The sequence below is a fragment of the Nematolebias whitei genome, chromosome 15, assembly GCF_014905685.2.
Source record: "Nematolebias whitei isolate Nwh7 chromosome 15, NemWhi1, whole genome shotgun sequence".
Taxonomy (NCBI): Eukaryota; Metazoa; Chordata; class Actinopteri; order Cyprinodontiformes; family Rivulidae; genus Nematolebias; species Nematolebias whitei.
In genome coordinates, this window is record NC_056512.1 from 37282017 (window position 1) to 37299860 (window position 17844).

Consider the following 17844-nt stretch of genomic DNA (forward strand, 5'->3'; position numbering starts at 1 on the left):
TAGTCCTCATATTCACATTTCTAATGTTCACCTGTCCCTAACATTCATGTGTTCCTCATGTTCACATGTTCCTCTAGTTCAAATGTTCCCCATGTTCACATGTTCATCATAATCACATGTTCCTCAAGTTCAAATGTTCCCCATGTTCACAAGTTCATCATAATCACATGTTCCTCAAGTTCAAATGTTCCCTATGTTCACATGTTCATCATAATCACATGTTCAAATGTTCCTCATGTTCAATTTTTCTTAACATTCCCGTGTTCCTCATGTTCACATGTTCCTCATGTTCAAGTGTTCCACATGTTCACATGTTCATCATAATCACATTCATCTGTTCCTTGAGTTCGCATGTTCCTCTTCTTCACAGGTTCCTGATGTTAAGTTGCTCCTATTGTTCATGTGTTTCTCATGTTCATGCGTTCTTCATGTTCACATGTTCTTAATGTTCCTAACGTTCACATGTTCCTAACGTTCACATGTTCCTCATGTTCATGCGTTTGTCATGTTCACATGTTCCTAACGTACACAGGTTCCTTATGTTCATATGTTCATCATGTTCACATGTTCCTCATGTTCATGTCAGACGTGTGAAGGTTTGTGGGAAAGTTAAATCCAGGATGAAGTTCTAAAAGTCTGGTCTTACTTCTCTTGGATCAGGTCGTACTCCTGCAGAACCTTCTTCTGGGCCTCGTCGTCTCGAGCCAGCCCGGCCTCCTGCAGCTGAGACAAAAAGAACAAATTCTCAGACGAACATCTACAACTGCAGTCAACCTGACTAAAGATGGCCGCCACATCTAATTTACATCTACAACCACATAAATGGCTGTAACAGATACTGGGCTAGAATTTGGTGTGGTAGTAGTTGAGAGTCATCCTCAACATATACTCTTAGTGCTAACAGATCACACACAATCTTATCTAATGCTTTAGCACCATGACGTCGGGCGACGTGCATTCCTTCACCGATTTTGTGTATTTTTGTGTATTTGCAGACTGCTGTGTTCTGATTGTCAGTTTAGGACTGCATGATGACAAAAGAGAAATGAAAAGTTACTTCTAATTACTTTTAAAGTACACTGCAGTATAAAACAGATCTTTGTTAAAGTCATTAAAAAATAATAACCACCTGTTTGGTCAACCTGCGGAGCTGCTCTGTTAATCTGCTGCTCATCTCATCAAACTTCCTGAACGCCTGAAAGAAAACAAAATAATAATTATTAATTATTATACAAGCACAGTGTAAGAGATGAAGAAAAAACCCTGGACTAAGAAGTTGTTTTACTCTCAGTTTGTCAGATCTCTACGCTGCTAAGTGTATTAAACAACAGAAGGATTAAACACTGTACCTCCTCTGGAGCCGTCTGGCACGTCAGCAGGGCATCCAGAAACTCGTACACGTACTGCAACAGCAACAGAACCGTGAACCTTCATCCTGGGAATGAAGTTGTGTAAGCGCTGGAGGACTCACCGGGGACAGGAACTTGATGGTCAGATGAGCGTTTTCTGCCAACACATCAGCTGCCAGGTCAAAGTACTGTGAAGGAGCCCAGCAGAAACGTTAATCCAGTTTTAGTGAACCGTTCTGAAGCTTCTTCAGCACATTGAATGTTTTTGTGCTGTTGGTGTGATCCTCAGCCTGGTTTGGTACCTCATGTTTGCTGTAGAGCAGCAGCAGGTTACCAAAGGTGACCCGGGGGAAGGAGGGCAGCTGCAGGAGGAACGCCAGCTTCTCAAACCCTTCTGAAGGCTTCATGTCGATGTTCATTAGAGCCTGGTTGTGCAGAGTCACGGCGTCCAGCTCCTGAGCTCAGAAACAATCAGAGCATCACGCTCACAGGTCAGCTGTGTTCTGTTGGACCTCAGCTTCACTCATCAAATACACAAGTTCACCGAAAAACTTTTATCTTCTAAACTCAGAGTGCATTCACATTAAATACCGCCAGGGGGCAGTAGAGGATCCTGAGAGGGTATTTTGAGATTTTATTCCAATCTTAATCTGAGTAGTCTGGGGGAGGGAGAGGTCTAAACAACATCAGAATAAAACCACAGCAGCTGACTTAAATGAGCTCAGGCTCCCTCGTGGTTTCAGCTGAACATCTGTCAGCTGCTGTGATCTTCAGCCTCAGGGAGCGAGAGTCTGACGGACTTACCTCCTCTGACCTCGGGGGCATGTCTGTCAGGGCCTCCTGAGCTCCTTTCACTGCAGAATCATCATGAAACCAGAACACAGAGGAGAGCAGAGCATGTAAACTCTAAAACAAACTCCTTCATCACAACCACAAACCAAACCATGATGAACCAACAAAGACAACTTGTCTGAGTGAAGTGCATCCTGTTGACAACACGTCTGCTCGTCTGAACGTGTTTTAACAGTAGGATCGTCACTCAACGAGTTTATAACGAGGCCTTTTCTACGTCGGACACTACAGATGATGACCACTGAACCTTGTTCTTCTCCGTGTCGAAACTACAGCCTGCTCCTGGATCTGGTTCTGAACTGGACTGTCAGACCTCCTCCGATTGTTCTCAAATTAAAACTTGGCTCTGAGAAAGTGTTGCTGGGTTAATCCAGGCAGCCGCTACCTGACATACAAACAGCTGGTTTTATTCCAGAGTTTTCACATGATTTCTGTTATTTTCATGTTTGAGACAGAATATTTTGACCCAACAGGCTGACCTCACATAAACCTGTTGTTGTTGTTGACTGGAACTCAAGAGTAACACCTAACGAGGCTGAAGAGTTGCTCAAAGGATAAAATGATACTGTGTCTACATGCTTGTTATTTTAGAATATGAAAAAAGATTCTGAACATATGGAACTTTGTTGTTGACTTTCTGCATACTTTGTTTATGACCACACCCTGAAACACCCCGAACACACCCAGCCTCGTCTGAGCGGGAAGCTAAGCAGGGTTGGGCCTGGTTGACCGCCTGGGACGTGGGAACACCAGCTGCTATAAACTTAACAGAGGACGAGATGGTGTAGAGGTAGGGTACCTAACTTGGGACCAGAAAGTCACAGGTTCAACTCCCCGCCATACCAACATATCATGGCGTCCTTGCGCAAGACGCCTAAACCCCAACTGCTCCCCGGGCGCTTACATAGCTGCCCGCTGCTCCACCTGGGTGTAACTCAGGTGTGATGGGTCAAATGCAGAGAACTAATTTCATCAGTGAAACATATGATGATGACAACACACAGCACTTTCTTAACTTTACTTTGGAAGACCTTTCATTTTGATAAAGTTTAATGTCTATTTTTTTAAAAGAAAAAACAAGAAAAAAGCATATTTTCCACAGTTTACTCGCTGGATGAACTGACATCCAGGGAGTAAACTGTGGGAAGATTTTTTTTTTTTTTTTTGATAAGTCGAAGACCACAAGGAGGGAAACGCGTCAGAAGACAGAGGGAGAAGAAGAAAGTCACGAATGTATGACTAAGGGTTGCAGCTCTAAATGTGGGCACAATGACAGGCAAAGGTAGAGAGCTGGCTGACATGATGCAGAGAAGGAAGGTAGAAGTTTTATATGTCCAAGAGACCAAGTGGAAGGGCAGCAAGGCTCACAGCATTGGAGCAGGGTTCAGGTGTTGATAGAAAGAGAAATGGAGTAGGGGTGGTCCTGAAGGAGGAGTTGGCAAAGAATGTAGTAGAGGTGAAAATAGTATCAGATAGGGTGATGTGTCTGAAGGTAGAAGTAAAAGGTCTGATGCTAAACATTGTCAGTGATTATGCTCCACAGGTTGGATGTGATGTGGAGGAAAAAGATACATTTCAGAAAGATCTGGATGAAGTGATAGAGAGTATTCCCAGGGAGGAGGGAGTGGTGATCGGAGCAGACCTGAATGGACATGTTGGTGAAGGAAACAGAGAGGATGAGGAAGTGATGGGTAGGTTTGGTGTCAAGGAAAAAAACCAGGAAGGACAGATGGTGGTGGATTTCACCAAGAGAATGGAAATGTCTATAGTCAACACCTACTATATTTCCAAAAGAGGGAGGAACATAGAGTGACCTGTAAGAGTGGAGGAAGGAGTACGCAGGTCGACTACATTCTGTGTAGAAGAGGAAACCTGAGGGAGATTGGAGACTGTAAGGTTGTTGCAGAGGAGAGCGTGGCCCTTCCTGACACAACCCTCACCATTTATCCAGGCTTGAGACCAGAACCATAGATACACTGCTGGTGCTCCCTAATGGCTGGTTTAAATAAAATAAAATGGTATTATTATTGTTTAGATTTTTTTTATACCATTTTCAAATGAAAGAAAATGGTATTAAAATAGGAAACAAAACCAGCTATGTAGGTGATCTATAAAGTACAGCACACAAAACCGGTTTGAAGCGGCCCAGCTCAAAACAGAGCAGTTCACAATTCGAATAATTAGTTGCATCATGGAGCTATCAGCTGTTCAAATGATTCTTAAAAACAATCAGTAATCCTCCACCATGAGCAGTTGTCCTTGGAGCGTTGAAAAAAAGAGCAATCCAGAGGCAATAATTCCAGAAAAACACTGAACTCACCAGGGCAGACCTAAGACTCGGTGAGGAAAAGAAAATCCAGTCCGTTGGAGCAGAAAAAGCCATTTAAAATAAAAGTTTTATTAGCCAGAGATCTGGCATTTATCAGGGCCATCCTCGTGGAATCCAATGCAGGAGAAGATGACAGAGGTGTCCAGTCCAGCGGTCTCAAATTTACAGTTAGACCTGCGCCTCAGGTCGGAAACACAGCCGTGCACAGGCCCACTGTGAGGATCAGACCCTGCCAACGAGACCAGACAGCGCGCCACAGGATCAGCACAGCGCCAAGATGGGCGATGGAAACGTTGACCATCATTCAGCTGGAGAGGTTGATGCAGAGAGAGCAAGAAGGGCTTTAAGCTTCAGCCAGCCAGCGTGTTTTCCCCGGCGTCTGGAGCGTTATCTCCATGCAAGCAGGTGTGATGCGCCGCAGGTAAACAGGCACGTCCATCAGCAGAGGGGGGCGAGGGGAGGTCCAGAGCTCCACTCATATTGGTCAAAATAAGCGACGGTGGCACAAAGTCGAACATCCAGAAGCTGTTGTCGTTCATACACCAGCAGAGAGTTGATGTCACAAATGAGAAACAAAAAATCAGAAATAATACGAACACCGTCAGCAGAGATGGACTGCAAGTCATGTACACAGGCGCCATCTTCCCACAAGAACAGTTAGAGAGGACATGGAGGAAGTTGGAGTGAGGACAGAGGATCACTCTCTGTGGTGACCCCTGAAGAGGGAACAGCTGAAAGAAGAACACTGTCTGGATGTCAAGTTCATGTGTCTCAGATATAAACAGCTGTTCTTTCAGTCTGAGCAACATTTCTACTGAGTAGCCAGTGTTTGACGTTCTGTGAACCTGCTCTACTGTTCTACCATCTGACGTGTCTAAACGATGCAGAATACTGGACTTTCAAAGGAAACCCGTCCTGCAGGTGGTTCAGTACCGACCTCCAAGGTCATTGAAGGTAGACATATTTTCACCTTCGGGCTGTTAAACAGTTCTCTTGACTTTTGGCCTCAGAAGGAGGTTCTTATTGTTCTACAGCTGGTATTTAAATTCACACAGCGGTTCTTACGGTTCTTCAACTGGTATTCAATGGCTGCTTTCAGGTTGAAGGCTTCGATCAGAGCCGTCTCGTGAAGAACCAGCGTGTTGCCCACGCTGTGCACGTCGATGCCTTCAGTTTTCAAGCCGATGCTCAGCTCTGACACAAACAGAACACAGAGATGAAGTAAGGATGAATGTGAGGTGCATAGATGGGCACAGCTCCAGAGAGCTTCCACCTGGATGTTCTCTGATTCCTCGCTCGATGATCTCTGTGATGTGGTTCAGGGCCTGGGGGTAGTTCTTCAGGCTGTAGAAGCTCAGGGCAATGTTGTAGGACAACGCTGTCAGAAAAACAAGCAGAAGAACGAGGACAGATGAGTAATCTGAAGATTTTTACTGAATTTCTTCTTTTACTTGATGACATCATCTCATGATATAATCTCTGCCCATCAGCTGCTGACACTGACATTAATCAAAGCATAAAACTTTTCAGGAGGGAAGAAGCTTTACGGCCTAAATGTGTCCAATTATTTAAATTTTCATGTTCCTAGAACAACTGGTCGAGGCGGAGGTGTAGCCTCTATTTTTCAGTCAGAACTATTAATTAATACTAAACCAATTAGTAGTTATAATACTTTTGAGTCACTGTCTCGAAGTCTATCCCATCCTAAATGGATAACAGAACGGCCACTCTCACTAGTTGTTATTTATCGTCCACCAGGCTCCTATGCTCAGTTCTTGTCGGAATTATCAGAATCCTGAACTGACTTAGTACTAAATACTGATAAAGTCATAATAATGGGTGACTTCAATATTCATGTAGATGTTGAAAGTGATAGCTCAAGCATAGCCTTTTTTAGCTGCTCTTACTGATTTGGAGAAGGACTCATTTAGGGAGGAGTGGTGGAGCAGAGGCTAGAGAGGTTGGCCTGTGATCGGAAAATCATCGGTTCACGCCCCGGTACCGACAACATTAAAAATGTGGGTGGGGTAGGTGAAGCACCCACACTTGCCCCCACCCTCATTCGCCCCACTCTGGGCCCATGAGCAAGGCCCTTAACCCCATCTGCTCCCTAAACAGGTCTCTCTTGAAAATGAGTTCTCGTGGCTCAATGAGACTACCTGTATAAATAAATGAGAGAGTTAACTTTTTTTTTGTTTTTGTTGAGGATGTTCTGTAACTTCTGTGTGCTGTTGCCAGTCTTGGCCAGGATTCTCTTGCAAAAGAGATTTTTAATCTCAATGGGATTTTCCTGGTGAAATAGAGGTTAAATAAAATAAATAAATAAAATAGCCTTTAAAAATTTAAGAGTCAATTGGTTACAACCAAAACTTCCGAACACCTACTCATTCTCATCATCACACCCTTGACCTGGTTCTGATTGAAGAGTTTTCATTTGATACTAATTCTATCTTAACATGTGATTCTTGACCTGCCATTGTGTATCTGTTCCTTCTAAACCCAGCCGGTCGAAGCAGATGACCGCTTGTCCTGAGCCTGGTTCTAAAGGTTTATTTCTCATGAGGGAGTTTTTCCTTTCCACTGTCGCCTTTATGCTTGCTCAAGATAAGAGTTCTGTGATGGAGTTAAATTCAAAGCAGTCTGCTCCTCAGATAAATAGTGCTAAATTATCACACACACACACATATATATTTATATATATATATTTATAAATTTATATATACATATACATATATACATATTCATGACCCACATCAAGAACTCCGTCGACGTCACTGTGGACCCACATCAGTACGCCTACAGAAGGAACTGCTCCACTGCTGATGCCCTCTCATTGGTGGTCCACACAGCCCTCACCCACCTGGAAAGCAAAAATTCTTCCATCCGTCTGCTCTGTCTGGATTTCTCCTCGGCCTTCAACACCATCATCCCACCGACCCTGGTGCAGAAGCTCTCCTTTCTTGGACTGAGTCCCACACTGGGGAACTGGATTGAGGACTTCCTGACGAACAGACCTCAGACTGTCAGGATCCACAATATCGTCTCCTCCTCCATGACCCTTAGTATGGGCTCGCCCCAGAGCAGCGTTCTGAGCCCCCTCCTGTTCACTCTGCTGACATATGACTGCTCAGCTATACACCCCAGCTGCCATATAGTGAAGTTAATGGATGACACAGCAGTAGTGGGACGCATCACGAACAATGATGAGTCCAAATACAGAGAGGAGGTGGAACACCTGGTGCAGAGGCAATAATCTCTGCATCAGTGTGAAGAAGACCAAGGAGATGGTGGTGGATTTCAGAAGAGACAAGGGTCCTCTTCATCCCCAACACATCGGAGGAGCAGTGGTGGAGGTGGTCTCCTTCTACAGGTACCTGGGGTTGCATATATCCAGTGACCTCACCTGGAGAGTTAACACTTCCTGTCTGGTCTAGATGTCCTATCAGCGTCTCTACTTCCTCAAGAAGCTGTGGAGAGCTAGACTTGGGAGCGTTCTCTGCACCTGCATCACCGTGTGGTACGGCAGCTGCACTGCTGCTGAGAGGATGGCTCTGCAGAGGGTGGTTAAGGCTGCACAGAAGACTGTGGGGAACAGCCTTTCCACCACTTTGGACCTCTACACATCACAATGCAGGGGGAGGGCGCTCCGCATCATGAAGGACTCCACTCATCCTGCACACAGTCTGTTCCAGCCCCTTCCCTCAAGCAGGCAGCTGAGAAACATTCATAGCAAGACCACCAGGCTCAGAAACAGTTTTCCCCTGCAGCTGACAGACTACTGAACTCGAGCTGCACTTAATTCAACTTCATCTTACTTTTTTTACTTTATTTATTATATATATTTATATTTATACTATTTTGTATTTATTTATTTGTTAATTGGTAGGCTTCTTGATCTTGGACCTGAGTCCGAATTTCGTACAATAAACATGCAAATGTGAGCTGGTAGGACAATAAAAATCCTTGAATCCTTGACTTTAGGAGAGAGGGATTACAGAGACCAAGCAGACCTCATTAACATTCTCAGTTTTAAAATAAAAGGTGGGTTTTTTTGCTGATGAAAGCATCAACCCAGAAAAATGAGGACACTAAAGAGCTGATGCTGACTGATCGACAGCATCTTTATGGATCAAACTTCATGTTAATTTGCAAACAGTGGTTCCTGAAAGTCTCTTTGCGTGAGCCTGATTACCTGGCAGGTAGCCCAGCACCTGCATGGCAGTCATAAAGTTCCTGCAGGCCTCCTCATGCTTGCCATCTTGATGAAGCAAGCAGCCCATGTTGAACATGTAGTCCGGATCGTCCTGAGGCAGCTGCTCCAACAGTAACTGTAAGGACACACAGAATCGGACCCGGTCAGCTGACAGAACAAATGATGAGATAATTTGTAAATGAAGACAGCTCATCACCTTGGCAGCAGAATAATCTTCCTCGCAGTATTTGATGCAGGCTTGCAGCTTCAGCATCTGATATAAAAACACAACAAATGACAGATACTTGGAGTCAGTATGTGAAATACAGCTGCAGGAGGTGTGATGGTTTGGAGAAGCCTTCCAGCTACGTGTGAGTCCAGCGCTGATGGTCCGGTACCTTGATGTGAGTGTTGGGGTTGTCCAGTGCAAACGAGGCCTTGGTGGCTTCAGGATAAGCTCCAGCTCTGTACAGCGACTGGGCGTAGTACAGTTTGTACTCCTCCACCTCCGGGTGCAGTTGGGTGAGCTGCTCGTAACACTCGGCAGCATTGCTGAAGTCCTGGATGTGGAAGTAGCAGAAACCCAGCAGAGACAGCGCTGCCCTGGACTGAGACAGTAAGACGTACCGGTGATGATTCATCATTATTCAACAAATTATTCTGCAGTCAGCAGTGTTCAAACAGCTGAAGATGCAGAAAAAATACAAAATAACAAAAACAGAAGAAAAGTTTAGAGTGTTTTTAAAATCCATGTAGCATTCCAACAAGAACGCAGCTGCCACCGTTTGTTTTTGGAGAGAAAAACATGTAGAATATTTTTTAAACTCTCGGATTCCTGTTGGCTTCATTAACAGACTAACACCAGAATTCATTTTTCATGCCAGAGCTTGGATCAAAGATAAATGTTTGCAGATGTTCCTTGTTGTCTGTCTTTGTTTCAGCCTTTCTTTATGTTTGGACCTCAATTTATTTTGAATATTCAAGCAGTAGGAAGCCAGGACAGGTGCACAGCATGTTTTCTGTTGGTACTTTGGAAGAAAAAATGACAATTTAAAAAACATTAAGGTCTTTCTGTTGGCAGTGAACCATAGAAACAGAAAAAAAATTAGGCGTCTTTTAAGAGACTTAAATAAATGACACATTTTTCTGACTAAACACAAGTAGGTTTGCATCATTATCATCAAGTTGAAATCAGTGACGGTCTCAGACACTAAAACCAGTTCATAGACCTGATTCAGGTGTCATGTCTTACTTTAAGACAGGGGGGTAGATAGACAAAACTTTTTCTGTAATTTACTCATGCCCCAGGATAAATTTAATAGTTGGCCCGCATCCAAGGCCAAACGGGGAGTCAAATTCAAATAAGCCACTTCCTGACATTGCACGTTCGTGGTGAGATGTATTGTGTCACTTCCTGTTTGTCTGCCGGTAGCTCGAGTGATTTGTTTGCTCGAGTCATCTTTTGTTTTCCAGATTATCTGTCTTTTGCACAGTTTTTCATTCTAGTTCACAAACACCCTTAGTACAGTTGTTTTTCTACTGTTGGATGGTGCTTAAAACACCTTTCATCTTTCAACACTTCTCGGTTTTTATTGATGTTTTGAGATCTGCTAGCTCTTGCTGGTGTTGGCTTAGCATGGCTGCTGCTTCTCTCCCGATTTTCACTTGCTCTGTGTGTCAGATGTTTAATTACTCCTCTGCCTCCTTTAGTGGTAATGATACATGTGACAAATGTAGTCTTATGGTAGCTTTGGAGGAGAGGCTGTCTGAACTGGAAACTCGGCTCCGCGCTGTAGAAAAGCCAGTAGCTAGCCAGGTCCCCTTAGACAGCGCGTAACCACAGAGACTAGCTCCTGTTAGCGGTCCTCCAGCAGACCCCGAGCAGACGGGACACCAGGCCTGCTGGGTGATGGTCCGGAGCAAGCATAGTACTAAGGCTAAGCCCCCAGTTCACCACCGACCCATTCACGTTTCTAATCGATTTTCCTCGCTCAGTGACACACCCGCTGAGAAGCAGACCCTGGTTATTGGCAGTTCCATAGTCTAAAACGTGGCTTTAGGGATGCCAGCGGCCATAGCTAAATGCATTCTGGGGGTCAGAGCGGGCGACATAGAATCTTATTTGAAACTGCTGACTAAGGCTAAGGCTAAATACAGTGAGATTGTTATTCACATCGGCAGTAATGACACCCGGTTACGCCGAATGGAGGTCACTAAAATTAATGTTGCTTCGGTGTGTGACTTTGTTAAAACCATGTTGGACTCTGTAGTTTTCTCTGGCCCCCTCCCCAACCTGACCAGCGATGACACGTTTAGCCGTATGTCGTCGTTCAACCGCTGGGTGTCCAGGTGGTGTTCTGACAACAACGTGGGCTACAGATAACTGGAGTTCTTTCTGGGGTAAAACCTGGTCTGATGAGGAGAGATGGCATCCATCCCACTTTGGACGGAGCCGCTCTTCTTTCTTCTCCAGGACTCTGTCGTTTTGTTGAAAAGATTTTGACTGCGTTGAAAATCCAGATCACCAGATTCACAATAGTATTTTTTCGTTCAGAAGATGTGTTCCAGGAGCTCCGAGACACACACAGAGAGCAAAAGCAGGAGGAAGAGAACAGAGGAGGGAGAGGAGAAGGCGTCTGCCTTGAACGAGAGCAAGAGCAGAAAAAAATTAAATAAATAATAATAATAATAAGCAACAAAGAACCAGGATTGACCTTTATACTACATCAACCTGTGAACTTGAACCCTGAGCAGGGACTCTAATGGGTCCTGTGTGGACGGTTTCCAGTTTCTCATTTACCTTTGTGTGTTTCTACAGTTTCTCATTTATCTTTGTGTATTTTGGCAGTTTCTCATTTATCTTTGTGTGTTTCTACAGTTTCTCATTTATCTTTGTGCATTTATGAAGTTTCTCATTTATCATTGTGTTTCTACAGTTTCTCATTTGCCATTGTGTGTTTCAACAACTTCTCATTTATCATTGTGTTTCAACAGTTTCTCCTTTACCATTGTGTGTTTTGACGGTTTCTCATTTATATTTGTGTTTCCACAATTTCTCATTTATCACTGTCTGTTTCAACAGTTTCCCATTTATCATTGTGTTTAGACAGTTTCTCATTTGTCATTGTCTGTTTCAACAGTTTCTCATTTATCATTGTGTGTGTCGACAGATTTTCATTTGGGATGGTGATCCTGAGGCGGTTGGTGGACACGGCGAGACCAGACTTCTCCAATATTCGAGAGGTGGTTTCGTTGCTTGGGGTCCGTTCTGCCAGAGTGGTGCAGCGCTTTCTGGAGCTGGTGAAAGAGAGGATGACAGCTGGACAGAACTGTCTCCTGCAGCTGTGGTCCATGGGGAATCGCTCGCCTGACCTAATGGACCCTTTCCTGAACATCCACCTGGATCCTAACTTTGCGAAAGATAGTGGTCCTCTGCTACGCAACACAGTTCCAAAGATGGGCTTGTGCAGAACAGGTCCAAAAGTACTTTACAAGACTTATGTTAAGATCCTGAACAAGCGAACTCTGCACAGCAGAGCTGCCAGTGTGTGGGACGACAAGCGGACTGGCAATCTTCAATGGAGGATCCTTCATGGCGCGATTGCAACAAACTCTTTTTTTGTCAGTCATCAAACCTTGAGGTTTTAAACGAGTGTCCTTTTTGCAGTTTGTCCGAGTGTTTTTCATGTTTTTACAGATTGTGTATGGCTGACGACTCTGTTTAATCTAATGATGAGGATATTTAGCCTTTTTGACACAATTTTCACCAAATCTGTTTTTATAAACGGAGTACATTACAGCAAAGCCACCAACTTTAAATCCCAAACTTTAAACTGTTTAGTGGCTGAAGAAAAAATGTCTGTTTACTTGTCTCAAAGGGACAGACTGCAGGCTGGACCCCAACTTGATGCCGTGGCTCCGTGGAAGTGCAACGTCAAGGCCAGACTGGCGTTGGAGTTTTGCTTCCACAGAGCCACTGGACACTTGGAGAATTTTGTGAAACTGTGGGAATTTAAGAAGGTTTTATGCACCATTTCTGATCAGGGACAACTACAATACAACAAGCTCCTCGTGTAAATATTTTATTTTAAGCTTGTCCTGTTCACCTTTTTTTTAACACTGCTATGTTAACTTATTGTGTAAAGTTTTATTAAATAAAATGAATAAAAATAAAATTCATTTATCATTGTGTGTTTCAACAGTTTCTCATTTATCTTTGTATGTTTCCACAGTTTCTCATTTACCTTTGTGTGTTTCTGAAGCTGGCCGTTCAGGATGTGAATAGCTTCAACATATTTTCTATCTTTAATCTGTAAAACAAATGGAAAAAAAGCTTCAAATTAAATTTAAATTAAATCTTCAAAATTTCATGTCCATCTGAAAATATGTTACTAAAAATATATTAAATCCATGGTATACAAAACAACACTTTACATCGAATGAAACAACTTTTTTATTAAACATTGTCCCATTGTCTCAATTGTCCCCCTCTTACAATGATGTGATTGCTAGTATCACTCAGCCCTCTATGAATAGTAAACCGCCATCAGTGTGCTAATGATCCATTGTTAGGCTGATGGTCCTTCTTGATCATGTGAGCAGCTGGTTTTGGTTGTCAGCAGCAAAACTGGTTGATCCATTCTGAGAAGGAGTTATTTAAGAGACTGAGCTGAATACAGCACCTCAGACTGAGGAAGTCTCTCGGATGAGAGACGAAACGTTTCTACATTTTTTGTTGTTTTGCTTTGTTTTTTTTTGTTGTTTATTTTGAATGTCCAGAGGACCAGATTTAACTTTTTTAGAGATCATTGTGAACTTTGGTTTATTTACATAATGATTTTAATCACTGGATGTCCGGCCCCTGAGCTGCTGGCTTTTAGAAACTGCGGCCCCCTGAGCAGTTTTGTTAAATAGCCCTGATCTAGAGTGACATAAGTGGAGGAAGGGTCGACTACATTCTGTGTAGAAGAGGAAACCTGAGGGAGATTGGAGACTGTAAGGTTGTGGCAGGGGAGAGTGTGGCCAGACAGCATCAGATGGTTGTGTGTAGAATGACTTTTCCCCAAAAGAAGAAGAGAAAAAGAGTCAAATCAGAGAAAAAGACCAAATGGTGGAAGATGAAGAAGGAAGAATGTTGTGAGAAATTCAGAGAAGAGCTGTTGATGGCTCTGGGTAAGAAAGAGCTTCCAGATGACTGGACTACTACAGCAACAGTAATTAGGTAGGAAGGACAGGTAGGAAGGTACTTGGTGTGTCATCAGGACAGAGAATGGATGATAAAGAAAGCTGGTGGTGGAATAGTGAAGTGCAGGAAGCTGTTCAAAGAAAGAGGTTAGCCAAGAAAAAATATGACAGAGGACTGAAGAGAGGGGACAGGAATATAAGGAGATGGGACGTAAAGCAAAGAAGGAGGAAGCTAAGGCAAAGCAGACACGTATGATGAGTTATATAGGAGGCTGGATGCTAAAGAGGGTGAGAAGGACTTGTACCAATTGGCAAGACAGAGGGATCAGGCTGGAAAGGATGTGCAGCAGTTGAGGCTTGTTAAAGACAGGAATTGTAATGTTCTAACAAGTGAGGAGAGTGTGACAGGAAGATGGAAGGAGTACTTTGAGGAGCTAATGAATGAAGAGAATGAAAGAGAAAGAAAAGTAGAGGTCATAGAAACTGTGGACCAGGAAGTGGGAAAGATTAGTGAGGGTGAAGTCCAGAAAGCTCTGAAAAGAATGAAGATGGGGAGGCAGTAGAACCTGATGACATACCAGTGGAGGTTTGTAAATGTCTTGGAGAGATGGCAGTGAGGTTTTTGACTCAAATATTGAATGGCATATTTGAGGGTGAGAAAATGCCTGAGGAATGGAGAACATGGCTGGTGCCCATTTTTAAGAACAAGGGTGATGATGTACAGAGTTGTAACAACTACAGGGGAATTAAGTTGATGAGCCACAAGATGAAGATCTGGGAGAGAGTTGTGGAAGCAAGACTTAGACAAGAGGTGACTATTTGTGAGCAGCAGTATGGTTTCATGCCAAGAAAGAGCACCACAGTCGCCATCTTTGCTTTGACGATGCTGATGGAGAAGTACAGAGAGGGTCAGAAAGAACTCCATTGTGTCTTTGTGGATTTAGAAAAATCATATGACAGGGTGCCAATGGAGGAGGTGTGGTATTGTATGAGGAAATCTGGAGTGGCAGAGAAGTACATTAGACTGGTACAGGACATGTATGAGGACAGCAGGACAGTGGTGAGATGTGCTGTAGGAGTGACAGATAACTTCAAGGTGGAGGTGGGAGTGCATCAAGGATCAGCTCTGATCCCCTTCTTGTTTGCTCTGGTGATGAACCGACTAAAAGATGAGGTCAGATAGGAATCCCCATGTTTGCAGATGACATTGTGATCGGTGGTGAGAACAGGGAACAGGTGGAAGAGAACTTGGAAAAGTGGAGGTATGCACTTGAAAAAAGAGGAATGAAAGTCAGCCGTAGTAAGACAGAGTTCATGTGTGTGAATGAGAGGGAGGTCGGTGGAACAATGAGGCTACAAGGAGCAGAGGTCACAAAGGTGGAAGACTTCAAAGACTTGGGGTCCACTGTCCAGGAAAATGGGGAGTGTGATAAAGATGTAAAGAATAGAGTCCAGACAGGATGGAGTGGATGAAGAAAAGTTTCTGGAGAGGTTTATGACAAAAGTCTGTCAGCAAAGGTCAAAGGAAAGTTTACAAGGCAGTGGTGAGACCAGCTCTGGAGACATAGACATGGACAAAACGACAGGAGACAGAACTGGAAGTGGCAGAAATGAAGATGTTGAGGTGAGATGTTAGGAGTGACAAGGATGGATAAGATTAGGAATGAGATCATCAGAGGTACAGCACAGGTTGAACAACTGGGAGATAAAGTTAGAGAGGACACACTGAGATGGTTTGGACATGTCCAGAGGAGGGACCATAGTTTGGACATGTCCAGAGGAGGGACCGTGGTTTGGACATGGCCAGAGGAGGGACAGTGGTTTGGACATGTCCAGAGGAGGAACCGTGGTTTGGACATGTCCAGAGGAGGGACCGTGGTTTGGACATGTCCAGAGGAGGGACAGTGGTTTGGACATGTCCAGAGGAGGGACCGTGGTTTGAACATGTCCAGAGGAGGAACCGTGGTTTGGACATGTCCAGAGGAGGGACCGTGGTTTGGACATGTCCAGAGGAGGGACAGTGTATATTAGGGTGTTAGAAATGCAGCTGCCAGGAAAAAGACCAAGAGGAGGGATGGATGTAGTTAGAGAGGACATGGAGGTAGTTGGAGTGAGGACAGAGGACACAGAGGACAGAGTGAGATGGAGGAGGATGACTCGCTGTGGAGACCCCTGAAAAGGGAAAAGACGAAAGAAGAAGAAGAAGGTGTAGTCGCTGCTATCTGCTAGCTTCGAAGCTAAGCGGAACTAAACATGCAATTCTTCCCACCTGATTGTAGATTGTAGCCGTGTATTCTCCGTCGTTAATCGCTGTCATGCCTTTAACCGCAGCTTGACAATACAAACCCGTAGTAATTTCACGTATTTTCCAACTTTCTGGCGTTTAGTTAGCTACTCGTGCGTAAACCGGAAAAGCGCGTAGTAAATGTTACTTAGCAACGCATAACTAGAAATGGGACAACTGACTGACGTATAAATGAGCCAATCAGCTAAGAGCCTTTCGGTACAACATTTTCCTCCGAGCTTCCTCCACACCCACGTAGACGTCGCCGCCATATTGGATGTGGCAAAAGTGAAGCGATAGAAGAAGATGCAACATTCATTCAGCGTGACAGCACCTCAGACTGAGGAAGTCTTTCGGATGAAAGACGAAACATTTCTACATTTTTTTTGCTTTGTTTTGCTTTTTGAATGTCCAGAGGACCAGATTTCACTTTTTTAGACTGCAGGTAATAATGTCCTGAGAGCGCATGCTGTAGCTGCACTCACGCAGTGACATGTAGGAGGAACTATTTAAAGGCAACAGACCAAGAAGTGATTTAAAGATAAAAATGTACCAGTGAGTGAGTCTATTTGAAGTTAATGATGTCCAGTTAACCAGTGAATACAGGGTGCAATGATGGATATGGTAGTTACAGCCAGTTATGAATATTAGTGCACCATGATAAGAAACATCCAACTTCTGCAGGGTGCTTGTAGGAGCGTTCATGTCAATAATGTCACCGTAGTTAATGGAGGGAAAGAAAGTCACAGTTACAAGGCGTTTCCTAGCATTCAGAGTTAGACAGGATCTATGTCTGAAAAATAAACCCAGTTTAACTTTCAGTTTATGAATCAACCAAGATACCCAAGTATTTGTAGGAATTGACAAATTCAATAGGGACACCATTCGAGGATAAAATCAAAGGAAGAACTGCTGGGACCGACTTCCTGTTTGAAAACAGCATCCCTTTGGGTTTATCTGTGTCTAGGACAAGTTTGAGATGGAGCAAGTCTGTCTGAATGATGTCAAAAGTGAATTGCAAAACCTGGAAAACCTCAACAACTGTTTTAGCTCAACAATAAACAATTGTGTCATCAGCATAGAAATGTAAGGATGCATCAGGGATGCTTTAACCTACATTACCTTTATAGATTGTGAAGAGGGTGGGTCCTAAGATTGAGCCTTGTGGTACACCATTGTTGACTGTTAAATAACTGGAGCAAGTACCATTATGTTGAACACATTGCCTCAGATCTGAATGATGGCGACTGAACTAGGCCAAAGGGCCTTCTTCTACTCCGCTCCTGTTTCCTGGAATATCTTGCAAAAAGATCTGAAGCTCTCGACCATGACCTCTCTAAGTGGCTTCAAACATCTGCTAAGTTCATGGCAATGTAGCAGTTTTCGTTTCGTTTTTCAATATAATTTCTTCTATTTACTTTTCATTTTATATGTTTTATATGATTGTCTATTGTTGTCTGTGCCTCATCTGCGTTCTTTGTTTAAATCAGGCCTCTCTTGTAAATGAGTCATCGAGGCTCAATGAGAATCTACCTGTAGAAATAAATGTTGAATTGAATCGTTTACAGCAGTGCTGTTGCAGTTCTCTGTCTGACCTGCAGGTGTCGCCAAACAGGAAGATAACAGCTGCACAGCTGGAAGTGCAGAAGAAGAA

General features: G+C 43.7%; 1 protein-coding gene across 1 annotated transcript in view; it reads right to left on the minus strand.

The window, feature by feature from the left end:
- The window catches only part of flr (fleer), a 25545-nt gene extending 9195 nt beyond the window's left edge, over window positions 1–16350 (minus strand). The window contains exons 1-13 of the mRNA XM_037688450.1: window positions 16176–16350; window positions 12967–13032; window positions 9121–9330; window positions 8940–8996; window positions 8723–8858; window positions 5804–5908; window positions 5596–5724; window positions 2154–2203; window positions 1652–1804; window positions 1472–1537; window positions 1350–1403; window positions 1130–1195; window positions 647–723 (exon numbers count right to left, since the gene is read on the minus strand). Of these exons, the coding sequence (XP_037544378.1) occupies window positions 647–723; window positions 1130–1195; window positions 1350–1403; window positions 1472–1537; window positions 1652–1804; window positions 2154–2203; window positions 5596–5724; window positions 5804–5908; window positions 8723–8858; window positions 8940–8996; window positions 9121–9330; window positions 12967–13032; window positions 16176–16223 (1217 nt within the window). The 5' untranslated portion in view covers window positions 16224–16350. The remainder of the gene's footprint in view (window positions 1–646; window positions 724–1129; window positions 1196–1349; window positions 1404–1471; window positions 1538–1651; window positions 1805–2153; window positions 2204–5595; window positions 5725–5803; window positions 5909–8722; window positions 8859–8939; window positions 8997–9120; window positions 9331–12966; window positions 13033–16175) is intronic.
- Window positions 16351–17844: the final 1494 nt, after the last annotated feature.